The following is a 27,745-nucleotide window of genomic DNA, read 5'->3' on the forward strand; positions in this document are numbered from 1 at the left end:
TTTAAAGTTATGTAATGCAGTCAATAGAAACACCTCGCGCTTGTCTTTTAGATGCGTTTATACAAAATCTTTATCAAATAATTAAACACGAGAGAACCTGGGCTAAAATCTGTCATTCATATTTTACCTCTAACTTTACTTATAAAACTAGGATGTACTTTCTGTATCTCATCTCATGACTGAATAAAAGAAGACTACTTTTTCCTAATAAAGTAGCCTACTATACAAGAAACTGGGACTGCGGCGATGGGAGACCTAATATACAAATACATTATGAAAACGTTTTATTTACACCTTTAGCGCACGGTAACATAACGCATATGGCAGTGTAGGCCTACGGGTGTACCATCATCAAAAATCCATAGTAAGATGTGGAATGTTTTATGAGAAATGTTAGGGTGATGTATGCGCTTATTTGGCCGTTTCTCATTGGAGTGTTTGAAAGCAGGTAAACTATACAAGGCAACACATTTTAAATGTAGCGGAACAAATAGGAATTAAAGTTTTTTTTTTGTAAGTACTTGCTCATATGAACAGAGTACCGTCATCGTCTACACCAAGAAACGCAACGTTATGTTCTACATTTAACCCAGAGTTTAACAAATTTTCAGTTTCCATGTCTTCTTGTGGCCTTTTTCCTGCTGAACACTGCAGTAGAAAAGCACTTTTCTGTAGTTCGTTGTCGTTTGCTCTGCCTGGGCTGTCTCTGAAATTCAAGGGGGGAGATGGTCCTGAGCGTTTACCAACACAAGAGTTCGGTAACAACGGCTTTGTAGAAGAGGCGGAAGACGACATTGACATTACAGATGACTTATCCGATGTACACGCAATATCATCATGGTTTGACAGCGACCCGTTTTTGCTTGAACCGGGTGAAGGTTTGAACCCCATACTCACTTCGACTCCACTATCGGTGTAAAACTATAAAATAAGTGGGAATTAGTATCCATTGCTGGACCCAAACTATATGAAAGTAAGTGCCTAAACGGTTACCTGTTGGTCCTTTTGATTTTGCTGGTAGTCTGACATCGAAGAAGATGATGAAATCCAACTGTTTCTTACACATGCTGCACCAGAAGTTGTGATTCCCAATCGAACAGATAACGGTGGTACGGATGATGTGTCAATAGTTACATCCTTCTCGAGTTCGTCAGCCGGGACACAGTCTTTTCTAAAGGATACTCGATGGCGAGTGTCCGAGTCCGACTCTTCTGGTGTGGTGATTTCTGGATATGACGGCCTGCTGGGTCTGACTTGGCTTTCCTCTAATCCCAAAACGTATAGTCCGCCCGAGTTGCTGTTCGCCTGTATGGCCATTCCTGCTTGCACGTTCACCGCGTATAACGCTGCAAGATCACGGGACTGGTAAAGGTTTTCTGCTGGTGCGGGCGCTGATACATTCGCGTGCTGTATCGGTGAAATTTCAGCTACGGTCTGCGTAAAAGGATGTCTCGCCATTGATGAAGTGGAGGTAACAGGGTAACTTCCCAAAGGAACATTTTCGCCGATTTCATGCAGAAAGTTTGCTTGGCAATTAGGCTCGTTAACATAATGGCAAGAATCTGCATCGTGGATTGGATAAAGTGTGTGATCAGACAATTTTGAACGTGTGGACTGCTGACGCATTGTATAATATCCACGAGGTTTTCCTGAGCAAAAAAATAAAGTTAGATTTTGTATACAGTTAGAAGTTAACATAGGGTATAACTCGGACCCATATAAATCTCAGGTCCAGCTGGACCTCACTCACGTAAAATAGAATAATACTGGAAAATTATTTTGTCATTTTTCTAACCTGTGTATCGTTTACTGCTGCAGTGGTTCAGAGTTTCGGCTCCACGAGCCGATGACCTTAGTCCTGTCCGTTCAAAACGTTCCAACTTGCACTGGTCGCACGTAGCGTCCCAACTGACTCCGTGACGGCAAAGTGGAACAGAAAACTCTCTTCCATTAATTTCGGAGCAATATCTTTCTACGTCTTCACGATAGTCAATGGAAGACACTGAATTCGCTCTTCGGGGTCGACCGCTCATGCGACAGTCAGTTGTGTACTGACGCCTAGCGAAAGCAGGCTTTGTATCATGCTGGAAGCTTGCTGAGCTTGTGAGTTGCCGAAACCCAGCTCTCACTTCTGAAATATATGAATGAATGATTAACAAATGGTATTTATTATCCTTTCGTGGCGGGGCAACGACGTTATAACACTTCTGTTTCATACTTCGTGCCCGAGTACGAGTTACCACATTTATAACTATGATGGATAATTGATTTGGGAATTATACCTGCTTCGTAGTTGGCATAGTTTTTACAGGTCAGAGTAGAATCGCGAGAGGTCCGTGAAAATGGTTCCTGGTTCTTTTTCATGTGACCATCGGCACGATTATCACCACACTCATTACTCGAGTTTGAAACACTGTCTTGCGATTTCCCACTTCCCCCGCTACGATGGGACGGCGGACTTGCCGATCGAGAACCTGAAATTAAATAGATCAGTTTTGACTGTAAACTTAAATAGTATTCAAGAGTTTAATAAACACAGATTTTCCAAGACCTACTAATACATAGAAAAAGAAATTAATCTTACCTTTGCTTCTGCAAGTAGAGACGAGAGTACCCTGGTCTGAAGCCATCATGCCGCTGTTACGTGAGCATTGGCCGGGTGACCGATTTGCCCCTACGGAAAAAAAATTACAAAACTTTAAAAAGAGACCTAATGCCATAACAGTACACAGAGGTATTACTTATCTGTGTGGTATTGCAAGATTTTAGTTTTGGTTGTTATATGGTCTAAAATAACTCACGTTTTACATAAGAAACGTTGTTGCGTTTGAAACAACACATACTTGCTGCCACTACAATCATAAGGGCGAGACCGCACGACGCAGAGATAACGATGACAAGTATAATTGACATGCCTGCAAAAAATATGTTTTAACATAAGAAATAGGTAAAAGATAAGGACAAATGTTTATTAATCATTGAAACTTACCGGCTGCGCTGGTAGAACTGTCGTATTCAGCTGAAATGACAAAAAAATAAATGAATGAATAAATTAATGTAAACCTACTTACACTCGCGTGGCGTTGCAAAGCGGTCGTTATAACACGGGTGTATTGTTTCTTATACCTCGTGCCCGCTTACGAGCTACCGCGTTATAACTTATAACTGTTGATAATTGTATGTATAAAGTATGTAAATAAATAAAAGTTAGTGTAGTAAATACCTGTTGTGGTAGCGATAATGTAATCGGTCGGGTGACTGAAGCCAAAAGAGTTATTGGCGTGGATGCGGACCAAGTAAGACGTTTTAGGTTCCAATCCAAGCATTGAGTGGCTTGTTATCCCGCCCGGAATAACTGCTTGTTGCCAAGTAGTTCGCTCTTTCTGTTCGCCAGAACTTTGCTGCGATCTATAATAGAAATACAGCCGTTTAGATTTCCAGATTTAGAATTTGTGGGTAAATATAGCTTGTGTTAAACTGTTACTGCCAAAACATGCCTCACATCAAATTCAGTGGTAACGAATTATTATCTGCTGGTTTATCATTATTTAACGAAACTAATATATGAAGTGTCTCACTTTTTATACTGCAGTACAAACGATTGCTTCTTTCCGCCATCAAAGGCCGGCCGCCATGCCACAGTAATGGCATCAAAGGTGTGGTTCGTAATTCTTAATTCTGTTGGAGTATCTGGAACGCCTACATTTAAAAATACATATTAAGATTTTGAAGTCTCAGCAATGTGATTTCTAATTCATAAAGATAGGCTAATGTCGTTCAGACTTACCCATGGGGACGATTGAAATGTAGGTACGATCAAACCCAAGAGAGTTTGTGACGTCACAGGTAAATTTGGTGACGTAGAAGCCGCCTTTAAGATGCGCTACATTGATGTACAGAGTGCTTGAAAATAGGTCATGGTCGTGGCGTCTGAATTCCGAAACATACCTAAATAAAACATGGCTCAGTATACATTTTATATTATACACATAAATACCTGCTAGTATAAAAAGGTGGGGTAAGATGGTTCATATTTTTATTCTCTTTTATCGTGCCATTGGGTAGTAAACATTAAAAAATATGGGATATTATGTGCCAACGATATTATCTTATCCCACAGTATACTAAGAGAACTAACAGCAAATAAATGGAAAAGCTAAAATAAGCCAAATAATCGCTTTATTCATTAAATACATTTACATACTGTGTGTCAAAACTTTGAGCGCTTCCAGCATGAATAACAGTTCCATTTTCATCTTTCCATTGAAACGTAACATCTGGATTGCCGAATGCTCTGCATACGATTGCAACTCTTTTACGCACACCGGTAGGTGGCGGTCGTGCTACTTTGATCGGAGTATTTCTTCGATCGATGACTGCGCCGACTGAATTAACAAAGTACAGGATGTATCGTAATGTTCATATATATACATATTAGCATGTAGGATTTTTGTGTAAGAGCTAAACTTTGGTATATTTCATATGGGTTTAATAGCGAGGCTCGACAGGACACCTACAAAATTTAGGCCAGCGTTGTTCAGTCTGGTAACTAGCTTTTTTATAGCAAGATAAAGAAAATATTTAAAAATGATAACTCGTTTTAATATAAACGTTAATTTTAGATATCAAAGAAAATTAATAAAACTTACATTTAATTGAAAGTTTGAATTTCGACGTGCCAGCAGTCCCAACACCGTTGGCGGCAATGCATCGATAAGTCCCTCTATCAGATTGTGTGACATTTCGAATCATCAGGCGACTAGTTCCCGGTTTCGTGGTGACGTCATATACGAGACGCTCGGGATTTGGAATCTGGGCAAAAAAATAAATAATTGATTATATCAATAGCGATTATTACGCCTGGATGGCAGACGACTGCATTGTTATATCAAGTTCTTACGTTTTTTATCCATTGCACATTGGTAGTGAGTGGAAGGGAATCAATTGTACACGTCATGATGACGTCATCACCAATGACGACAGTTTTGGGACCACTTAAGTCGCTAATCCTCGGGGCATCTGGAAATTTATATATTTTTATAAAAATATGTGATTAAATTTAATAAACATTTTTAGATTATTTTACTTACAATACACGGAAAATAAAACGTTGATCGACGATTCTCCTCGTGTGTTAATCGCCTTCAGTTGGTACATGCCAGCATCGCTTAAATGGACATTACGAATCCTTAAAATTCCTTCGTTCTCCGACCATGTAATGCGATGATCATTTGCCAAAGCGACAGTTCTCCAAATTGGAACTTCATCTTTTTCAGGAGTCCTAGTTGGGGCCAAGATCAACTGACCGATCGCCGAGTTTCGTTGCGAAGGGATGAGCCTCGACCATAAGTAAGTCATATTGCTTGGGTTTCCACGTACAGGTATAAAAATCTCGATCTCTCGCTTGCCCTCGGTTGCTGCAAACCGAAAAATCTTCTTCGCAAAACGTGGCGAAAACTCCACGTTCATAGTGAGCGATTTTTCCGTTGATTTTCTTAATATTGGATTTTCCGCTCTGTGGGTATATCGAATAATTTTAAATATTGCTAAATTAGCAGTTTTTGAAATTATATTGATGTAATATAGTACTGTGGGGTAAGATTCGTACGTTATAAAATCTAATATTTTTTCATTGTGTTTTTATCAATTAACAACCATCTTTAAGAGTCGTGCGAATAGAGTTTAATAATTTTGCAAACAACAGGAACCAGCCTACCCCAACTTACTATATAACTCAAGCTCCATTTCAAGTGGAGCTTTAAGTTCATATACTAGTACTACATCAGGTAATTATACAGAAGATTTTTACTCACAAACCTGCATGTTATTCTTGCCCCATTAAACGTGTAGTTTGGAATGAACCGTATCCTACTATTTGAGATCATACCACCATTGCGACCGTCCCTGGTTGTAAGCTTTTCCACTTTGGCAGTGCTAATAAGAGAACCATCTCGGTACCTATAAAATCACAACGTTAAAACATCTAAATGTTCTATTTTTTGTACAGTTCTGCTTGGTAAGATGGGACACCTTTAGCACATAATTTTATAATATCCTGATCGTTTTAAACAGTTAGCAACGGTCCATGGAAGTCGTGAGGATACAGTTTTGTAATTGGGACGAGAAAATAGAACAAAAGGTGTCCTATCTTCCCCCACTCTACTATACTTACCAAGTAATTGCCGAAGCTGGGTTACTGGATGAAGTCTCGCAGATAAAGCTAACAGCTTCGTCGCTTGCTAAAGACTCGGGAGATTGTTCAACAGTAAGCGCTCGAGCAAGAAATAAAACCTAAACATGAGAAACGTTTTAGCACTTAAAGTTAGAAACCAGTACAGTGTAACGCCTTTTTATTTTTTCCAATGAGTCAGCATCTGGATCTATTCGAACTAACATCTTCATCTGTTTGTTCGTTTTTAGTTAAATGAAGTCTACTCTATATGATCAACTTCCGTAAGCTAAAATGAGGTTATAGTTTAAGCTAGACAACGAACCTGTAATGTCATCGTGGATCTTTTAGGCGTCCGTGAAGCGACATGAGTTGCAAGACACGCATACTCTGCCAAGTTATCGGTTTCGTCGAGAACAATTTCCAGGATATTACAATTTGATCCGATTTCCCTGCATACGGTTGTACCAGGCAGGATCCTCGTTTTTCTACCATCATCCGCTACCGGATTTCCGTTCTTTGTCCAAGTTAACGTAGGGGTAGGTCTCCCGCCCTGCGAGTTAAGTGTAAGTTGAGTACTTAGATTCTATACCATATGTGGTTTAAGCTATACGGTCAACACGTTACATTATAGCATACATTATGGTAGGTTAGAGGTATACGATGCTGGTGTATAGTTTTGTTTATTTTATAATCCCATTCAGTAGTATACAAAGAATATATACAGAATTATATAACCGTATCCCTACAACTAAAAAAGCTCGTTGGTAAATGTTAAAAACATAAAGTATGAGCAAACGGTATCTATTTTACCCCATGTACAGTACTATAACACCTTCATTTTGGTATTTCGTTTTAGTAAACGATCCCATAAGACGACTAGGCTACATGATACATTATGTTTGCAAGTTTATAGTAACATGCAAGCTACACCCAACACAAAAGTCCTACCTGTGATTGACATAACAGCTGCACAGTCTGTCCTGCTTCTAGGTTGGTTACCACACCTGCCACTGGTTTAGGATGATGCATGATCAAGTGGACAGATGTAGGCGGGAAGAGAATTTTTAGCGGCACTTTTGTCTGAACAGATTTTAAAGAATCATTAAAAGCTTTAAATATGGAATACAACTTTTATTTTTTGCACGGCAGGGCTACTACAGACATTGAAACACGGATGTTCTGTTTATACATCTAGTGCCCGCTTACGAGTCTTCTGGTATATGTAACTTATTTCTTTGCTTAGCCGACAGTTTGAACAACCCATTAAGTTAAAGCAACGAAACGTAAGCGTATTGCTCATGGTGGGTACACACGTCCTTAATCGTAGCAGCAATGAGCGTCGGACCAGTCACCCTATGGTCACAATCAAGTACAATAATCTATTAATATTTTACCATTTTGACGAAGGCGAGTTCTGGAACCTCTGCTTTACACGTGTAAACATCATTTACATTTGCCCGTTTCACTGAAGACAAAGTCAAGCTTGTTCTGATGCTCGATCGAAACGAAACAGTGGACACGATTATACCATTTCCATTTTCCACAATCGGCCCCTCATTTTTTAGCCTAAAATAATAAAAATAAGGTAAACTCAAGTTCAATCGGCTGGGGTAAGGAAGTCCATGTTTTTAATCTCTGTGTCGTCCCATTTGGTATTAAACAAATAATTGACACTATTCAAACCGCATCCTCGCAACTCAGGAAACATATATAGGATATTGTGGCGAACGGTGTCCAGCTAACCCTACAGTACTATACAAATATTTCCTCAGTAGGCTGATTTAATGCTTACCATGTTAAGACGGAAGGTGGATTACTTTTAGTTGCAGTACATGACAAAGTCAAGGTCGTGTTCTCTATAGCGCCCTCTCTCGGGTGCTGAACTATATCGACGGAAGCAGGCGCATCTGTAATTAGAAAGGTTACTTACAGTTAGATTTTTTCGGCTTATCTGGCATATAAAGTGCATTTATTATTGCAAAGTTTATTCCGTCGTTCTGTCAGACTTTATCAAAGTGTGGAAAAAACGATGCTAGAAAAGTAAAAAAAAATACTATTTACATTAGCAAGAATAAAAGAATGTCCATATTTTTCAATACATAAACGTTGACGCTGTTGAATACTTACAGTGTACATTCAAAGTAACGCTGGTCGTAAGTGGGATGTAGAGTGCCGGACTAGAAGCTGCACAAGTTACGGTTTTACCGTGGTCTTGTGGTCGTACCAAGTGGCGAAGTTGACTCGTTACAGTTGTACTGCTGCGGGTGAATGCTCTGTTGATGACATTACCTCCCTGAAACATAATGTGGTTTAGAATCAGCAGTTTCAACGAATAATTATCTTTACTCCCGACACGCGCTTAGCAGTAACCGGTTGACAGACATGTTTTATGGGATGTAAACTCAGAGATGATAGATATGATTTGTCATATCTTTGCAATTTAATCTATCAGACATACGCTATCATTTTGTGTGGTAGAATTAAGCATAAAATGTCAACGTAGTTTCCGTGTTAAGGAGTACATATACATTTGCACGTGTACGTTATCTCGTACATATAAAACGAGTGATATTAATTGTCAATTTGACAAGTTCCAGGTCCAACCGCGATTTCGAAATGCAAATTGGGCAGGGTATCATTGCTGCAAGTTCAAGGCCTGTTAATTACCGCCTGCACGTCGGCGTTTAGCAACAATGCAAAAGGGTTAAAAATGAATCAATACTTTGACAGTCATAACACCGTGTTATACTGTAACGCAATCATGTGTGCACGGAATTAGTTATTTCACGCACGAAAGCACCAAATTATTCGTTCAGAAAGTATAGTATTACGTATCGATTTAAACAAGTTGACCTAATCTGTTGACAAAGTAGCACAGCCGTCGTACCTTTGATCGGGCCGAAATGCGTACGAGAAACACTAGGTATTCTGTTACTTAAAACCTGGATTTAGCTAAGGTGCTTACAGCAGATTTGGGGCAATAAATTTCGAAGTTAAAACATTTGCTAATTACTTACAATTTTCCATATTAGAGTTGGTAAGGGGTTTCCCCCGACGCTTGTACACGTCATAATCGCCTCTTCTCCAGCTCGCAACGTATCAGAGGCGTGTGTGTCAATCGCTGGCTGCTGTGGTGCATCTGTAAAAACAAATAAATAAGTGTAACTACTTTTTCTTGCGTGGCGAGGTAACGACGGTCGTTCCAGCACGGGTGTTCTGTCTCATACACCTCGTGCCCGCTTAATTACGAATTATTACAAATGTAACTTTGGTGTTAACATTTTGTCGCTATAGGTTTCACACACGTCTACAGTCTCAAACCTATACACTCTCGTCTATGTGCGCTAAACTGTGCCACCACGCTAAAAATGCAGTTAATGAAAACGTCTGTTGCGATTAGCAGCAAAAAATCAGAGGTATATACATACATAAAACATTCAATATGCCTTCTGTTGAAACTGGTGTAGACGTTGCTGAGTTTCTGGCGAAACATCTAAGAATAGTTCCGTTGTCACTTCTTGTGGGAGACATGGTTATACTACTTGTTGTCGTAGCCAGTTTCGTTTCTGTTTCGAATTCAAAAAAGTTTAAACAATTTTAGTATATGTAAATTGATTTAATTAGGCTAATTTTTAAAAACACGATTGGAAAATTAAGAATATTATGTGCTAATAGCAGTCATCTTTTCACACGGTACTATAAAAATACAGGACTGTTTTATTCGATTTCAAACTATAGGCTGATTCCAAGTAAAACAATGTTTTCATACCAGGAGAGGTAGCCTGAGAGTTGTGGGCATTTGGTTCTTCGTTGTTAATTCCGACACTCCAAGTAACAATGGCTGCGGGTCTCGCATCTGAGGCTCTGCACTCTATAGTTACATGTTTGTTCTCTTGTACGTTAATAAGGCCGGAATTCATTGGGGAAATCTCCAAACTTTGTGGTGCCACTGTAAACATACAAAAACATGTTTTAATTCTCTTTTATCGTTTCATTTTTTAGAAAACAGAAAGTATGTATATAGTAAGATGGGGGCAGATGGGACACCTTTTCGTTTAGTTTTCTCTTTTCATTTGGTGGTAAACAAAGAAAATTCAATGAATTATAAAACCGTATCTTCACGACTTCCACAGAACGTTGTTAATTGTTTAAAACACGATCAGGCTGTTTGGATATTAGGTGTTAAAGGTGCCCCATCTTCCCCCACTCTACTATATATAGGAATTCATAACGGTAGCCCTGCGACTCAAAAAGAGCGTTGATAATTGAATAAAACGCGATCAGGCTTAATTAACTACAAACATGTGATGTTAAAAGGGTTTCTTGTCGTTTACATTGTCATTGTATTTAAAATGTTTTGCATTGATGTACAAACCTAGCACGGTGAGGCGTGCGTTGCGGGATCTAAGACGAACAAACTTGGTCGAAGCTTGGCAGTTGTATTCACCGTCATCTTCTGGCTGAATATTTACAATTCGAAGACCTGTAAAGATAAACAATAGTGACGTTAAGTTACAAATTTCATATTGATAAATTATTGCATTTATAATTCATCAGTTTTTCAGTAGCTACAGATTTTTTTTGTAGAATTACGCTTATATATATTCTTTCTAAGCGGTCACATTGCTAAAATAAAAAACTTCTGTACAGTAAAATATATTCTAATACCTTGATGTTGGCCAGTTTGTACGAAAGAATATCTTGGGAAAGGCGAATTGTTTGGCTTTGAAAATGCGAACCCATCTTTAGACCACATCACGTCTCCCTGTGTGTAACAAACCATGTCGACATTTTGCAACGTATTTTATAGTCGTATCTTATATATTACCTATCATTTGTATATAAAAAATGAAAGTTTTATAGTAAATAAGAAAATACAAAAATTATGTTGCTATGCCATACATGACGTAATATTAGAAAATTCCCTTCAGGTAAAAAAATACGAAAAAAATATTACTAGTAGGACATTTTCAAATAAAAAAGGGATTATTATCGTTAGGTGTTTATACCTCAAAGTTTTTGATGTGACACTGGATAATAACCTCAGGGTCGCCAGCATTGACCGTCATGTTACTCGGTTGTCGAAAGAAGTAAGCTCTGCCCTCATCCGAGCCTGTTTGTTTAAAGAAGTTTACAAATTTAATTCAAACACTCGTCGCCTTAATTAGTTAACGGAGCTCGACGGGCGCATCGAGGATTGCAATTTCCTTCTCCGGCCTGGCAAACTGCTGGTTCCTTATTAATATTTGAGGCGATTGTAATAAGTAAAAACCCACGCGTCTTTGCATCGCTTTGTCCTTACCGCCCAGCAAATTGCGGAACGGCGACGGGCATCGGAGGTCTGAAATACCGCTTTGATAACGGATTTCGCACGAGGTGACAAAAGACAAATGCAAATATGGTTGACGGATCGAAGATTGAATGCCAATCGCCCGCGGCGCACAAGCGAGGGAGCGGACAGTTTTTACTGTTTCAATAAACGACGTGTATTCGGCATTCCGGGGAGCAACGCCTGACGTTTTAATTAGTTCATCTCGTAGAGATAAATCGTAGGTTACGAGGTCGACACCGACTACTTTTCATTTAAGTAATGCAGCGTGACTGTTACTTCACACAAGTAAAATGATTTTTGTAATTAGTATGTCACCTTGCTGGATTATATAGTCATTTTATACGGTTATCATTACTTTGTAATGCATTCACGACGTCTTAACATTTTTGAAACACAGAAAATCAACTTAATCAACTTATTTTAAATTCTTAAAACAATACTCAATGTTCATACTTTTAAAATTAGTAAAATAAAGTAAGGTAACAAAACTCGGATTCGGCGTAAAATAATTTCAAGATACACTTACCAGCCACGAAAACGACCATGGAAGTAATAAATAATAATCCACATAGTATTTTACGATCGACAGCCATAACCTCCTTGGGCTGTGGCATCCTTGTATTCGTATTCCGAGACTTATATTTGAATCAGGCCACCTAATGCAATTGTGTTTACGAAGCTGGAAACAGAAACTGTTAGTTTTGTTAACAGAACAAACACAAAGCAGACAGCAATTTTTAAATGGCAACTTACACCTATATTCCATATATATATATATATATATATGTATCTACGTTCCCTCTTATCCCCGACAAAACCTTTTTGTGTATACGGAGCGATTCAAGTACCGTACAATACACTGTACCGCAGCGTGGCTAATCCATCGCGAAATAATCCGGATCCCTCGTATTAAACTTAGTGAACAACCAAGCTTAGCCGTTTTGTCGGGAAACATGTTCTCACGGCCGAATACACTGCCCAAGTTCACATGCATTCAGGTTGATTTACTTTTAATAATTAGTACGTTGTGCACCGGTGCGCGTGAGTGCAATGCCAAGGTTCGTATTTCGCTACTTCCCCTCATTAAACTATCTCAAAGCTTGCCGCTATAAATTTTCCTGTAGAAATCTCCAATGCAAATTTGCAGACTGAGTAGACCTTACTAAATCTCACAACCAATTGCTCTTACATTCACAAAACGTAACTTTGTGTCTTCTTCCATGCTCTACCTGAAAACTTCTGTCAGTAGCAAACGCACGTAATTACCTAAGTAAACAAACTAGCACGTAAATTAATTTGGATCATACGGGTGTCGTAAATATGCCACGCCCCAGATTAATAGAAAGGTATCGATTATAAGAAACCTGGACGTTCTTACCGATGAACGCTGGTTTTCTCCGCTCAAAACATTGGAGAGTCTTTATCAATCGAAATCTGCCCTTTTTTCCCCAGGCGCTTCCTACAACGCGGGAACCTTTTTCGTCTATCTCCCGCAGTCATCGTCGTGACCGAGCTACACTAATGCGTTGAACGGCACGCAGCATTGCGATAATTATTCTTGCAGCCTTTCCGCGTTCACAACAACACGGCCTCCTCCGTAAGCGTGACATCATCAAATGACGTCATAATAAAAATATATGACGTCATAATGAAAATCACCGAGATTAGTTTACCCCTGGCAACCAAATTGGACTCACCGTCCGAGTAATAAGTGATAATCTGGACCAACACAGTTGGCGAGCGACGACTGTATTATATGCCGTTGATTTGCTTTATTTTACGGTTGCCCCGTCCGGTCGTTACCACTTTTACTATGTTCACGACGTATGAAACAGCAGCACATGGTTCGAAACGAGGAGCAATTTTTTTCACTGTGCAACAAAACTATTATCAAAATCCTAAGCACAATTTTTTGTTTCTCTCCCAAAAATATTTTCTATTTTGGGAACATTTATTTAAATTAGATCCGACGTGTTCTGCTTTGCAGCATCACTACAACCATAAACATGCCCTATCAGTTACGCGTGAGTGGTCAATTTGCGCTGACCGAGTCCGCTGGGAAATCGCGTCCCACCTTCTAGTTATATAAGCGGGGAATATTTATAACTGCTAAGACATCAATAAGCGGCGGATCGATCGGAAAGTTGGTACAAGGAAAAGTCAATCTTGTTTTAACGTGAATATACCGCGCTGGATTGAAACGATTGATTCGCGGCGGCGCGATATATTGATATTCTTTCATTCAAGGCGTTTAAGCTTCTTGTACCCGCGCGAATTGATTAAGTTTGACAAAGTTTCCACGCACTAAACGCAGACGTACGTGTATGACTCTTAAAGGTTGCCAAAGTACAATCCGTCCCTTTGAGGATTTGACCCATTTCGAAATCTGAATATCCGTATTGCGTCACAGTCGGGCTCGGGCAAGACATGACGTCACTCAGATGCTCTAGCGGTCTGAACCACTTTGGCGAAGTTTAGAAAGTTTCATCTAGACTTCCTCTATAGACTGGGGTTGCAACAATAGGAGGACCTCGCAGATAATCTTTTAATCGATAGCAGCAAACTTTCACGCTGTTGGAGCTCACGGTCTTGGCTACTACATCTAACAACAGCGTCTACATGGCAGAGCGACGGTGATGGTTAAGCGGAATTTTAGCCGGAACGCTGTCCCGGAAGCACGCCATGTATTCTAAGTTGCGAGACACTCCGATTGCAGTAATTTAGGATTAAACTCCGATTGCAGTAATTTATTTTGTTTATTACTGAAATTATAATTAGGGAAGCTATGGTCCCAGAAATCCATCTAGTCATATGGATTGAGATCTCACCCAATTTAGGTCACATTTTACTTTTTTTTAAGAAACTAAATCATATCAACGCGGAAATGGAAATAATTAAATTAGAGCCCCGTAAAATCACGCCACATATACTGTTATTGCTCAGAGTGTTAAACAAATTTGGGTTGATTTAAAAACCTATATTTCACGCTTTAGCAGGATAAACGAATTCGCCCTATCCTTTACCACGTAAACGGCGGACGTGGATTTGGAACGGAAACACACCATTGTTGAACTTGCACCAGACCAAGGCGGATACGGAAACTTCGTGACCTTACGTGTTACATACAAGACACCAGACAAAACGCAGCGGTTAATGGCAACTCACTGCGGGGTTGCGACTAGCAACAGTTGCTGATGCTGCGCGACAGGTGTAAAAAAAACGGAAAACCACGGCATCGGAAACAATGGTGGAATTGTATTAAGCACAACAGGTGGATCTCCAGCTGTCACACCCTTTGATAATTATTCCCTCTTTAGTGAAAGCGTTTAGGACGAGGACAGTCCAAAATATAAAAACAGCATCAAAAAAGTATTTGACCGACATACACATTGCGTTGTGTTTGCTTTTCAAACGAACCGTCTTCCGTCAAAGATATAATACGACGCATATTGCTCGGGACAGAGCCACCCGCGGTCTTTCCAAATATTCCTGCTCAGTGGGACAGCGCGTTGCGTTCTGCCGTTTAAATTAACTGACAGAAGCGCTCCCGAATACGACCTAGATAAGAAATCTGGACTTTCAGCTGAACTGACATCAAAACTACCAGACCCGTCTTGTTTACATTGCAATATACACAAACAAAACCCCGCTAAAGGATTAAGTTCACAGGAAACGTACCAGCCTTGGCGTTTGTGGAGCGTCCATATGAAATAAGCCGGCATTAATTATTCAAAGCGTTACTATTGTTAATATCGTTTTATACTAAAAGATAATACGACAGAAATACCACAACGAACGTTTTTTTTAAAATTGCTGAAAGAATTCATCTCAAAATAAACGAACTATTGATAACAACTTTAAACTTTGCCTGATATTTTACTCCTACAAGAATCTAAAGTAGGAATTCCGAACGTCCAAGCAATCAGCCCGCGGTACTTGACTGACACAGTGCGTCCCAGCAAAAACAAGAAGAGTTGAAAGATGTTATCGTTCCAATTGTCAGCCTACTTGCTGATAAACCATCATGTCGTTGGCAACTCATACATCAACACTGTTTAACTCGCAATAGGAAACCTTGGATCTAATGCTTCTGCTTATACACTCCCATAAACACGCTATTATTAAGAAATATATTAACCCAAGCAATTGTAAAATAATATCAAGTTTAATTGTCAGAAGTATTCTATGACGAATCAACACGCGTTTGATTGAAACCAGAACTAAAACACAGCTTATCTGTTATCACACTCTTACGCTATTGTGACAAAGGCTAGTTTTAAATTGGACCGAATACGACCGCGAACGAAAACACGCCAACAGCACGAAAATTGCCCGAAACGTTTATACTGTTTTTTTGCTGTTTTAATTCTTTTTTTTATTTTAACAAAATTTTACACGCAGTTAGTCAATTTACCGCGAACGAAGATTTTGAAAAAACGATTTTGCAAAAATAAATATGCTGTGCAAAATACATAAGCCATAATGGTAAAACAATTTTTCTTATTCTAACTGACTCGTTCTTACCACACAATTACCAACACAACCGAAAGTAAAAGGTCAAACAATCAATTCTTAAAAGTTCACGCCCTAACACCGATTAAAAAACAATCAGACGCTTTGCTTCTCAACGCTGTCAGCGTAGCACGCGACAGTAAAACATAAAACCAAGGTAATGGCAGTGGCATTGCCCCACCCCCAATAAAATCGACGAAAGACAGCTCGCAGTGGACATACACAGCAAACAGGTTCATCTAACACGCGCGAACGTCCTGTGCAGCCTATCCCAGTGCAGTTTAGCATACTTCGCTGCCGTTGCAGTGACCTTTTAAAAATTCTCTCCTTTGCCGAGCGGAATCAATCAAATTTCTAAAAATATCAGACCACTGTGTCTGATCTGCCGTTTTCCGCCTGCTTCGGTACAAGGCCTTTAATTGGATTCGGCGGCGCAGCGACACGCGCCTCCTGATTGCGCTTGCATGGCCTAACGATTTTTGACCGTGTTAACATTGTGAAACGGGTCGTGGTTGCAACAACGTAAAACGATCGCCTGTACTCGATAGCGAGAAACTACAGCATGTGGCACTTGCAATAGGCACTTAGCAGTCTTACATATGTGCAACAAATAGGCTACAACTAATCACCACCTTGGACAGACTTCTCCGCGCACAAGGTTTTGTAATAAGAGCATAATTACCGAACGCAAAATAAGAACAATTCGCCGCGATACCAAACAACTCATCTCCGCGTAAAACGCGCAACACCTTTGGGAGCTGAGTTCGTGTGAAAGGATTGATCGTCGGTATAAACGAAGCAAACTGAGACCTCAAGGGAGATGGGTCATAGAAGGCTTTTTCGAGGTTTCTTAAAGCAGGTGCCGGTGCTGGTTCTCGGTTCAAACAGTGCCCCCTTGGGAAGTAGTAAGGTATCATGTTCTTGGAGCAATATCCCACCAAAGTTAGAACCCGGGTAAACGCTGTAGGAAGGCGGAGTTATTCCGCAGACGCACCTCGTCTTCGTTACTTGTTTTCTCTCCCCAGGGACAAGTGATGTAGCTAATAATATCACGAAGCGGTAATCGAATATTGTGCTTATGTAAGTGCGGAGGATTACTCACTCGAATGGAAAAGTCAAACCACATTTGAATTTGGCCGTAAGATTGAAATTATTTTAGGCGATGTAGATTAAAAATCTTTGTAGTTCCAACAAAGCCAAAACGTAGGAACTACATAACTGTTTTTCATACCAGACACTCTATTCAATACACGCAATAATATAGTAGGGGTAAGATGGTCCATGTTTAAATTTCGTTTGACGTTGTATTTGCAGTAAACAAACAGAAATATATTTACAGAATTGTTTAAACGTATCCCTATGTCTTTAAGAACGGTGTTAACTGTTACAAAACACGATTAAGAAGTATTATATATATGCAATGACGGTATTTATTTAACCCACAGTATTTTAATTACTAGCATAGCGGTTGGTTTGTTACGGGAATTAAAAGAACGAAATAAAAACCTTAAGACTTAATTATATTTTATAGTTTGTTATGCGAAATCTTAATTGAACTTATGCCAATGCAAATGAGCTATAAAATATGCCACATATGTCGCTGTCGAACGTTTTTTAGAAATGTTGGCTTATAGCAAAACTACCATATTGCGCTCTCATTTTGTAATCCGGGCTGTCCGTTTGCCCCATCTAGCGGCGGCCATCTAGCGGCGCCCATCTAGCGGCGAAACGTCAAACACAGCCCTAACCAACAAAGTCAAACTAGAATGACAATATAGGATATTTGCACTTTGAGCGCATAAACGAGTTCAGACAAATAAATACTTACGATTTAAAATTTTTTTCTCTTTTTCCTCCATGCCTAACTGTTTGTTCTACATATATAGGCTATACAGTAGAAACAGTAACTATGAAAAAATAAAGTAATTAAACGAGATTTACGGAATAGACACCTAACGCACCATATAGTTTTTTGCGCAATAGCAATCACAGGAAGACTGATTGAGTGGACCAGTATATACTGTAAGACTACATTTCTCTGACGCTAACTGTGTAGTTACACTACGCCAACACGTCGTTGCAATAAGTGCCTGCTCAAAGCGTAATTCCTTTGAAGCGCTTTATACGCCTGTAATCACTCAAAGCTATAGTATTTTGGATAAATGTAAAAAACGCATTTCTTACCCGCAACACCCTGAAGCTGGTAATTAAATCATTTAACATTTTTTAACCTTATCCTGAAGGCTTCCCGATGGCTATATATCATGCAACAGCTTACTACGCCGTACGGTTTTTCGCGTATATATATTATTTTAAACTTTCGCATTTTTTAATTTACTTAACTAATGACAATTGTTGTCACCTTTGTAAAAATTATAGCCGCGGAAAAAAATAATAACTCAATTTCCCAAAAATGGTAGCCTATAAAGACGGATTGAAGAAAATATCATCTAAACGCATGGGCGGAAGAAGCAGCCGCTGTAATAATAAAATTGGCAGACATTACATTCGACGTATAAAACAGATACAAATGTAAGATCAGTTAGTTAGAGAAGATTTGCTTTCAGCTACACACACAGTGTTGAAATAGAAACAACATCAGCACTCGTCATCTCTGATGTCAGCACTTTTCAGGTTCGCATTTATTTCTTTTTCCTCTTCGGGGACTAAAAAGAATAAATTCTAATAATGTGATTGTTCATAATAAGTTTAGAACAATAAAAAAGTTAATAAAAAACGACTTAAATGATAAATTATACAATGATGAACTGATACCGCGCAAACATGTTGATTAAAACAGATTTCCAAATGACTTGGTTCAAATGAGAATGATGTCTGTATATACCTTTTCTTTGTGCCCATTTCCGCTCCACTCCAGATCCAAAAAAGAAAAAGAAAATCGAACCGAAGAAACCGAACGCTCCGTTTATCCAGAACATAGTTTGCCATTGGCTGATAGATGTCTAAGACAGATTGCATAATGCTGTAGAGTAAAAGCCATCTTCTATATAGTAGGGTGGGGTAAGATGGGACATCTTTTCAATCTGTTTCTCGTTTTATTTGATAGTAAACAAAATAAAATTCAAAGAATTATAAAACCGTATCCCCTCGACTTCGATATACCGTTGTTAGTTGTTTAAAACACGATCGGGATATTTGGATATTAGGTGCTAAAGGTGTCCCATCTTCCCCCACCCTACTATATATCTGTCGGAATGCATAGGCTATATGCGTGTTCGATGGACCTAATTATATATTTATTTGAGTTAAAAATATAATAATGCACCTTATCTGTGATAACTAATCCAGCTGTGAGAGGCCCGAGAAAGCCGGGTACCGAAGCAATGGTGTTTGATATTCCAAAAATCACTCCAGCGTACATGGGTGCGATGTCTACGAAGTTTGAAAGGTGTCCAGGGTCTGTTTGAAACACAATATATAATTTTTTTGAAACTTGCGTTGAATAGTCACAAAGTTACACGTAAATGCTCTGAGAGACACTCCGACGATCAGTAAGACCACAACGGTCGTACTATCAGTTGCACAGTAACTTCCAATGATCATAAAAATATTTAGGAAGCTCAACGCAATGATAGTGTTCACTTTGCGAGCTACACAGGTACTTATCCATTTCCGTTTTCGAGCAGCGTCGGTTATGTAACCTGCAAGAATGCTCACACCAAACTGAGCTATGTACGGAGCTGTCATTACGGCCCCACTCTGTCAATTTAAAACAGCGTTAGAATGAACATTGTTTGAATACTACAATACGTACTTGGAACACATTGAAATTAAATATCCTGGACATAAAAGTTGGCAAAATGGCATTGAAAGTGTAGCCACTCCAATTGTCGCAGAAATGGGCAACAAATATTGCCCACACACTCCGTGATCTCATTATTGCTCCCCAAGGCACGTCTTGTGATTGCATGTCCTAAGAATTCACCACGAGTTATTTGGCTTTTCGCTTAAGTAACAAATAAAAAGGCGTTCATGAAATACCTCGATGGTAAAACCGATGCTATTTTCTATGTAAGCAACTTCTGCTGCAGTTATACATCTGTTCGTGCGTGGTGAATCAGAGACGATTATTATCCAAACCACTGACCAACCGATTGTGACACCGCCTTGGAAAAAAAAGCTAAAAGATCTGACTAAAATAAAAAAATCGACACATACCTAGTATATAAAATACAGCTTCCCAGCCAACAGTTTCAGAAATATACCCAGCAAATGGATAAACGAATCCAAGTCCAAACGGAACTCCGGACAAAGCAATGGAATTTAATATACTACGCTCGAAAGGTGGCGCCCAAGAGCTCCAACAACATTGATAAGAAGAAACTGCTACTCCCTGCGAGAGGTGACATTGGATTGAATCAGCTATTATTTAAGTCTATTCAAAGTTACCTGAACCAAGCCTATGAGTACTCGGCAAGCTATAACGAGTGGAAAGCTAGTGTAAGCTGCAATAGGGGTTGCAATGCTTAGAAGGGCGGAGATAAAAACGGGTAATCCGAAAACTATCGGGAAACCGAACTTATTTCCAAGCCATCCGCCCAAAATGTTGGTACAGACGTATCCGTAAAAGTAGGCGCCGAGAAATAGTCCTTCTTGGTCGCTGCTCCAATCGAAACTACCTTCAGATTTCTCAATGGACGCATTAACCTATATGGTTGAAAAAATTATAAACAACCATTTCCATTTGTATATGACGTGCCTAGAATAATAACACAAATCCTGAGTTCTAATGAATGGACACGTTTAATTATGAATTATTTTTAAACAATACGTGTGAAAATGTATTTTACAAAAAATGACTGAGATACAATAACTGTTCGACAAAAAAAGGATTTTAAGCCTACTTATAACGTGTCCAATAATACCAGGGAGACCAGCTGTCATATAGTCAATTTTCTTACGATCGATATGTAACCACATAAAATATGCTATATACCGCATCTGTGACATTGGTCTCTGTATTGTTCCAGCGCACCATCGACAATATCGTGATGTTTATACAGTTTCGTAAACAACTGATTAGAAAGTAGCCCATAAAACCAAGGGAAGCAAGCACGTATCGTTGTCGCACATAAAACTTCTTTCGTGGAACCTTTTGGTTAAAAAGTATTAAATACGTACAGCTTTACAAAAGAAAAAAAACGTTTCAACTTACTTCGTGTGGAAAAGCTAAACTTTCACTTGACTTTAAAGATTCTTCGATGGTCATTATACCTTTTACAGCATGTGTTAATTGTTATAAAATAAATGCTGCACATTTAATGACGCAATTTATTCTAACTGTTGGCAGGATTGTGACAAAGGAGCTTACAAAAATAGTGCAGTTGCTTAAGCACACAGTGTTGGTTTTCTTATTTATCCAATTGCGTAGACACAGACGAAAGTAAACTTACTAATAGTATCATAAGCTGAAATATACACTGAAGAAATAATTTCTTAATAAAGGCTGTATGAAACCCTGGTTATAATTACTGACTGATACCAAGGTACCTACATATGCCTAATTGAAATACAAGATCGTCGCGCGAAGACTTTAGCTGTTGCCCAACAAGACTGCGCATATAGATTTCGTAAACAATAAATGTGCTGACAGCACATTGGTGGCGCAGGTTACTGATTACCAACGTCACGTCCGGAAAGGGAGGCTTGTTTCCGCCATTACGGAGCCTACAGAGCGTGAATCGCCCATACAAATGCTTGGTCGGCGTGTGTTTGTTCGGTCTTGTAAGCGATGCAAAGCTAGAAAACACTTCTAACGGTTGTTTTAACACTTAAAATATAAGTTCTAATACAAATCTTGTTATATAATATTAAACCCAAGATTTAATTTCTAGTAAATTAGTGTTTTGACTGGTTTTCAGTGTACAGTGTGGTTTAACAGGGTACTTTACGTTGGCGATTAATACTAGCAGCAATCAGCTTAGTTTACATAATAGTATATGTTCATACCTACGAATCTACAGATCCAATATAATATACTACATTTATAATCCAACATGAGTGACTATGAAGCTCCAAACTGCTTAAGTATACTAGCAGATAAGGTGTTCGCGGTTTCCGATTTCATAAACGTAGAAAGTGTGGTTTATTATTATTAATTCAAGGAGAAGACCAAAAATAGTAACTCAGTATTGTTATCCTTAATGTCATTTTAATATTAGGGAAATTTTACAAAGATACTTTAAGTTTCGTTGCCGGGTATATAGGTGTTAAGTTTGTGAGCCAAAAAGTAAAGTCACGGCAATTTACATGCAAAACTGCCGTTAGATACACCAGTATAGGATAATGTTATGCGTTTTTGTTTGTATTTTTATATTTTAAACATGTTCTTTTATGTTTTTGGTTGGTATGCTTGATATTTTCGTTTTTTTTTTACTTTAATTGATTGAGTGTTTAATAAAAGTTGATTATTTATGTGAAGTTTGTTATTGTAATACGATATAACGTTAGTGGAAAGCCATTGTTACGCGCACAAGTGCTTAGTTCTTAAAAAATACGCAATATTTAAAAGAAAAACAGTACTCAGCAATGATAAAATGCTTTGCCGTGGGCTCCGTAATGGCTGCGACTATGACGTCATAGACGCGCGACAGTGGAAAACAAAACTCATTGTTTTACAACCCGTTTCCTAACTTGGTCTATAGTATACTAACTTTGCTCATTACTATTGTCTCACGTTGGCCCTGGATAATGGCCGATAGTAATATCGTTACTTGAGCATAGTCTCTTGGGTTAGTAAATAAGCTGATACATCAGGGTGTCTACTTAACATGTAAACAGAAAAAAAGGTTTAATGTCATGTGCAGGTTCACGTTTAAAAGCTGCTGAAATAAATCTTTCACATGCAATATGAGCTGTTATATATTGTTGGACGGCACTTTTCTACAGAAATTCAACCTATATACAGTAGGGTGGGGGAAGATGGGACACCTTTTAACGGTATTTTCTCGTCCCATTTATCAGTAAACAAAGAACATTCAAATAATTATAAAACCGTATCCTCAGGACTACCATAGACTGTTGCTGACTGTTTAAAACACGACCAGAATACTTGGCTATTATGTTCTAAAGGTGTCCCGTCTTCCCCCACCCCACTATATATCTACCTTTAGATGAAGAGCTAGGAATCAGACGACTGGTCGCAGAGTTTAATAAAAGGGGTAACAGTCAGTGCCCCAAACTGATTTTGTTTGTTTTCAGGACCCTATACCTCACACACATGTAGTACAGGTTTACTTTATACACCTATACGCTCCAAAATCTGTATCTACAGCAACGCATTACTAGCATGCATTTGGACCAAAAATACTTAGTAAGTATCAATGCACGCAAACGATCGTATGAAGTACTCCTAGCTTACATGTCCCGCAGCCTGTTAAATACACAATGGTAAATTGAGTAGCACATGTATTACTTTCCGGTAAATGACCTAATTTTAAGAGTTCAAACAGCCACCTAATAAAATAATCTATTAACACGTGTTCAGTAAGTATAGAAATCCATAGTACAGTCTCAGGTAAGAATATCCTTACAGTACTGCCCCTGTCATTTCTTATATATTTTGAAAATGCATTACAAGGGGAGAAACAATAACATCACTATGCGGTAGAATTGTCTAGTAACTTAAAGGGACATACCAACGAATAATGAAAACTTGTATATGGATAGATATGCTCAAATGTATCCTAATAATACCATCAAAGTTTGCCAAAATGACACAGCTTCTAAACAAATCACGTAAAAAAACATTTAAACTTTCTGATACAAACATATGTTATAACTTATCTCATATCGTAAGACATCTAACTGCAACAACGTTCGTTGCAGATACTCCGCATTCCAAAACGTAATCTTCTGGAAGTCCATTGCAGGTCACGTTTTAACAATCAACGCTATAACCGCAATCTTAACAATACAGCTGTCATGAACAAAAAAGAAATCTTAGAGATTAACTAAAATAGGGAATTTGTTTTATACAAATTCAACATCCATTGACCATATAACAGCAACATCTTTAACTCTGCTAGCGCATTATTATTGTACCTAAGCTAATGCCTTTCTATTCTGATACCATATCGCATTCTTCGCAGTAAGAACAAGACAAAAGTCCACAAGTACCAAACTACTCAAGAAATATTTGCGTGGCAATTTCTTCATATACCCAGCAGTGTAATTGCTAGCGCCTTCATTCGAGCGTAACCACACCGAATTGTCGTTGCAATGATTATTGGCTGCAAAAAACATGATGCTCTTTAAGCGCCTAACAAGTCTGTAATCATTCAAAGCAGATGAAGTCCTTTTGATTAAACGTGAAGACTGTCAATGTATTTCTGATCAGCCTAAGGACGATACATCACCACACGGTGGAATATTAAAATCATTTTTTTCCCGTTTTCTTTATTCCATCTTTATATATACCTTGGTTGCATGTTTATAGTTGTTAACGGTAATTTTATTATAGCGTCTTATTTATATTTATTTCAATGCCCTTTATGGCCGCGAAATTCAAACACAACATAATTTAATTTACTCAAAAGTTAGCTTAATTAGCACGCTTTGAGGAAAAAATTACCCACCCGCACCTCGGTGGAAGCAGTAAAATACATTACAATTGGCAAAGAAAGATATTGAAACACTCTTTTGATTTCCGACCGTCGGTTGAGAAAGACGTATTTTGTCAAACACATTTCTGCACAACAAATACTCATAACTGCTACATTAGCATTCATCATCACTGTGAGCGCTTTTTTGTTTCAATTTTATTTCCGTTTCTTCTTCGGAAACTAAAAAAGAAGTGTAATTTTTTATTGTCAATTTAATATTAAATTTAGAAAGCTTTGCTTTAATCACAAGTTATATGTTTAACCTTTCATTTTCGCCCAGTTCCGCTCCACTCCAGAACCAAAGAAGAAAAAGAAAATCGAACCGAAGAAACCGAACGCTCCGTTTATCCAAAACATAGTTTGCCATTGGCTGATAGATGTCTAAGAAAGATCGTACAATGTAAACGGGAAAAATCTGCTTTATCCAAATTACAGAAATAATTTATTTGGGTTAAAAGTTATAGTTTATAATGCACCTTATCTGTGATAACTAATCCAGCTGTGAGAGGCCCGAGAAAGCCGGGTATAGAGGAAATGGTGTTTGATATTCCAAAAATCAATCCAGAGTACATGGGTGCGATGTCTACCAGACTTGATAGGTGTGCCGAGACTATTAAAATACCGGTTAAGATAAAATTTTTGCTTATTATCAAATAAATTACATATACATCCCCTGAGAGCCACCCCAACACCAAAGAGAACCACAGCGGTCGTACTATCAGTGGCGCAGTAGCATGCAGTTATCATAAAGATATTCAGGAAACTGAGTGCAATGATCGTGTTTACTTTGCGAGCTGCAGAAGTACTTATCCATTTCCGTTTTCGAGCAGCGTCGGTTATGTAACCTGCAAGAATGCTTACACCAAACTGAGCTATGTACGGAGCTGTCATTACGGCTCCACTCTGCCAAATTAAAACAGCGTTAAAAGATATATTGTTAAAATATTACAAAACGTACCTTAAACACATTGAAATTAAATATCTTAGACATGAAAGTTGGCAAAATAGCATTGAAAGTGTAGCCACTCCAATTGTCGCAGAAATGAGCAACAAATATTGCCCACACACTCCGTGATCTCATTATTGCTCCCCAAGGCACGTTTTGGGATTGCATGTCCTAAGAATCCACCATGCAGGAGTTAGTTTTCTCGAGTATGACACAAACAGAAGAATGCATTGTAATTATTACCTTAAGAGTAAAACCGATGCTATTTTCTATGTAAGCAACTTCTGCTGCAGTTATACATCTGTTCGTGCGTGGTGAATCAGAGACGATTATTATCCAAACCACTGACCAACCAATTGTAACACCGCCTTAAAAAAACGCTGTTAAGCTATGAAAATTGACCTAAAAATTTAACCAGCTAAAACTGTTTTGTTTGAGTAGTTTAGTGTTTATGGTAGAATTTGATCCAAATCAGAAATATTTAGAAACAAACCTAGTATATAAAATACAGCTTCCCAGCCCAGGGTTTCAGAGACATACCCAGCAAAGGGATAAACGAATCCAATTCCGAATGGGACTCCGGATAGAGCGATAGAATTTAATATACTACGCTCGAGGGGTGGCGCCCAAGAGCTCCAGCAACATTGATAAGCAGGGACTGCAGCTCCCTGCGAGATAATGCATTAGATTATACAAGCTATTATTAAAGTCAAAAAATACCTGTGTGAAGCCGATAAGTACTCGGCAAGCTATAACGAGGGGAAAGCCAGTGTAAGCTGCGATAGGAGTCGCAATGCTTAAAAGGGCAGAAATAAATACTGGTAACCCAAAAACTATCGGGAAGCCGAACTTATTTCCGAGCCACCCGCCCAAAATGCTAGTGCAAATATAGCCGTAAAAGTAGGAACCAAGAAACAGTCCTTCTTGGTCGCTGCTCCAATCAAAACCTTCCGATTTCCCGACAGTCGAATTCACCTATGCTCGAAAATTAGAAACATTTATGAAAAACGGGTAAAAAAATGGTATAACCTTCTTTAAAATTGAAGCCAACTGCGCTACACTAAATATACGTTTTTATACAATCGATAAAACTTAACGTACAACAGGCATCAATGTGCTACATACCGCATCTGTGACATTGGTCTCTGTATTGTTCCAGCGCACCATCGACAAAACTGTGACGTTTATACAATTTCGTAAACAACCGATCAAAAAGTAGCCCATAAAACCAAGCGCGGCAAGTACGTATCGTTGACGGACAAAACAATTCCTCCGTGGTACCTTTCAGTTTTAAAAACTGTTAAAACAGCTTTATAAGAAGTGCTTCACTTACCTCGTGTGTAAAAGCTACACTTTCACTTGACTTTGATGGTTCTTCGATAGTCATTATAGCTTATAACGGTAGGCTACCTTAACAAGTGCTGATCTTAATCTTGTGATACATGCGCTAGCTCTACTCTCAATTGCGAACCTTTTTTTAACTAATCGAATAAGATAGTGGTAAAGAACCCTAGCACACAAAAAATGGTGCGGCTATCAGTTTGTTTAGCAAACAGTGTTTCATCGCCTATTTATTCTATTGCGTGGAAGTAAACTTACACGCATGATGCACAAATTATTACCAACTAAGGTATAATTACGAAACCTAATTTGGGCAGGCATGTATACCGGTTCGTTGCACATGCGCCACTGCTTTTCTGTTGCACTAGGATCAACACTGCATTCTACATTTCTATAATCAATGAATCTGGTGATATAGCGCACGAAAGGCGTAAATAGGCCTATCTCAGAAAGCTGTCAATATTGTGATAGTGTTATTCTGCGGAATATAAGGGCTGATTATGCCTACAGGCTACAGTTATGTATATATACCATTATTAGGTAGTCAGATGACACCCCTTTGAGTTGTTTAATAAGCTATTTTTTTCAGGGTGAGTATAACATTCAGCGGGTAAAATATAGTCCTTACATGCAATATGATGTGTTACATTACAATTGTTGACTTACAAGTTTTCTTTTAAAGTTTGCATTTTATTGAACAACTGGTCGCACAATTTAATTCAAGTGGTAATAGCCTAATGTCACAAACTCTGTTGATATGATTGCCCTAACAAAAGCCTTTACTCCACTCTTTATTCACATTTATACAATTTACGTTT

The 27,745-nt window shown here is 38.6% G+C and overlaps 3 protein-coding genes across 8 annotated transcripts; all 3 read right to left on the reverse strand.

The window, feature by feature from the left end:
• Positions 1-267: 267 nt before the first annotated feature.
• LOC149728825 (nephrin-like) lies at positions 268-12,183 on the reverse strand. Its single transcript, XM_089888327.1, has 28 exons — positions 12,031-12,183; positions 11,182-11,285; positions 10,841-10,937; positions 10,548-10,655; positions 9,942-10,121; positions 9,601-9,738; positions 9,190-9,311; positions 8,300-8,465; positions 7,965-8,079; positions 7,567-7,738; positions 7,121-7,252; positions 6,495-6,722; positions 6,173-6,291; positions 5,818-5,958; positions 5,091-5,515; positions 4,901-5,019; positions 4,650-4,812; positions 4,205-4,385; positions 3,788-3,948; positions 3,579-3,699; positions 3,224-3,408; positions 2,990-3,019; positions 2,802-2,915; positions 2,585-2,674; positions 2,283-2,474; positions 1,796-2,131; positions 994-1,649; positions 268-921 (listed from the first exon to the last, which is right to left on the reverse strand). Exons 1-28 carry the CDS (start codon positions 12,116-12,118, stop codon positions 526-528), a joined length of 5,079 nt encoding a protein of 1,692 aa, XP_089744453.1. The 5' UTR covers positions 12,119-12,183; the 3' UTR covers positions 268-525.
• Positions 12,184-18,477: 6,294 nt separating this feature from the next.
• LOC149728826 (sialin-like) lies at positions 18,478-21,433 on the reverse strand. Of its 3 annotated transcripts, none has more exons than XR_016386027.1 (10): positions 21,193-21,431; positions 20,974-21,129; positions 20,427-20,684; positions 20,196-20,370; positions 20,019-20,143; positions 19,792-19,950; positions 19,496-19,736; positions 19,303-19,436; positions 18,862-18,999; positions 18,478-18,682 (listed from the first exon to the last, which is right to left on the reverse strand). XR_016386027.1 is itself a non-coding variant. In XM_089888347.1 (10 exons), exons 1-10 carry the CDS (start codon positions 21,244-21,246, stop codon positions 18,615-18,617), a joined length of 1,488 nt encoding a protein of 495 aa, XP_089744473.1. In that variant the 5' UTR covers positions 21,247-21,428; the 3' UTR covers positions 18,478-18,614. The 3 variants fall into 3 exon arrangements, 2 of the variants coding, with proteins under 2 accessions (XP_089744473.1, XP_089744474.1); XM_089888347.1 differs by having other exon boundaries at positions 18,862-18,979; positions 21,193-21,428; XM_089888348.1 differs by lacking the exon at positions 18,478-18,682 and having other exon boundaries at positions 18,865-18,999; positions 19,498-19,736; positions 21,193-21,433.
• On the reverse strand, positions 21,288-27,739 carry LOC149728827 (sialin-like). Of its 4 annotated transcripts, none has more exons than XM_089888344.1 (10): positions 26,920-27,739; positions 26,712-26,867; positions 26,307-26,561; positions 26,080-26,254; positions 25,830-25,954; positions 25,599-25,757; positions 25,303-25,543; positions 25,117-25,250; positions 24,904-25,021; positions 21,288-24,820 (listed from the first exon to the last, which is right to left on the reverse strand). In XM_089888344.1, exons 1-10 carry the CDS (start codon positions 26,971-26,973, stop codon positions 24,756-24,758), a joined length of 1,482 nt encoding a protein of 493 aa, XP_089744470.1. In that variant the 5' UTR covers positions 26,974-27,739; the 3' UTR covers positions 21,288-24,755. The 4 variants fall into 4 exon arrangements, with proteins under 4 accessions (XP_089744470.1, XP_089744469.1, XP_089744472.1 ...); XM_089888343.1 differs by having other exon boundaries at positions 24,904-25,055; XM_089888346.1 differs by lacking the exon at positions 26,307-26,561 and having other exon boundaries at positions 24,904-25,055.
• Positions 27,740-27,745: the final 6 nt, after the last annotated feature.

This window comes from Ciona robusta, chromosome 11, assembly GCF_009617815.1.
Source record: "Ciona robusta chromosome 11, ASM961781v2".
NCBI lineage: Eukaryota > Metazoa > Chordata > Ascidiacea > Phlebobranchia > Cionidae > Ciona > Ciona robusta.

Excerpts from the sequence above, each read along its gene's own strand:
- LOC149728825 (XM_089888327.1), bottom strand. The coding sequence starts at position 12,118 with ATGCCACAGCCCAAGGAGGTTATGGCTGTCGATCGTAAAATACTATGT. Across the intron at positions 5,516-5,817 it reads GGGGCAAGAATAACATGCAG|AGCGGAAAATCCAATATTAA; the intron begins GTTTGTGAGTAA and ends ATATACCCACAG. Across the intron at positions 4,813-4,900 it reads ATGTGCAATGGATAAAAAAC|ATTCCAAATCCCGAGCGTCT; the intron begins GTAAGAACTTGA and ends TTTTTTGCCCAG.
- LOC149728827 (XM_089888343.1), bottom strand. The coding sequence starts at position 26,973 with ATGACTATCGAAGAACCATCAAAGTCAAGTGAAAGTGTAGCTTTTACA. Across the intron at positions 25,955-26,079 it reads AGCTGTATTTTATATACTAG|GCGGTGTTACAATTGGTTGG; the intron begins GTTTGTTTCTAA and ends CGTTTTTTTAAG. Across the intron at positions 25,758-25,829 it reads GCATCGGTTTTACTCTTAAG|GACATGCAATCCCAAAACGT; the intron begins GTAATAATTACA and ends GTGGATTCTTAG.
- LOC149728826 (XM_089888347.1), bottom strand. The coding sequence starts at position 21,246 with ATGACCATCGAAGAATCTTTAAAGTCAAGTGAAAGTTTAGCTTTTCCA. Across the intron at positions 21,130-21,192 it reads GTTTAGCTTTTCCACACGAA|GTTCCACGAAAGAAGTTTTA; the intron begins GTAAGTTGAAAC and ends TTTAACCAAAAG. Across the intron at positions 18,980-19,302 it reads GATTAGTTATCACAGATAAG|ACATCTATCAGCCAATGGCA; the intron begins GTGCATTATTAT and ends AATCTGTCTTAG.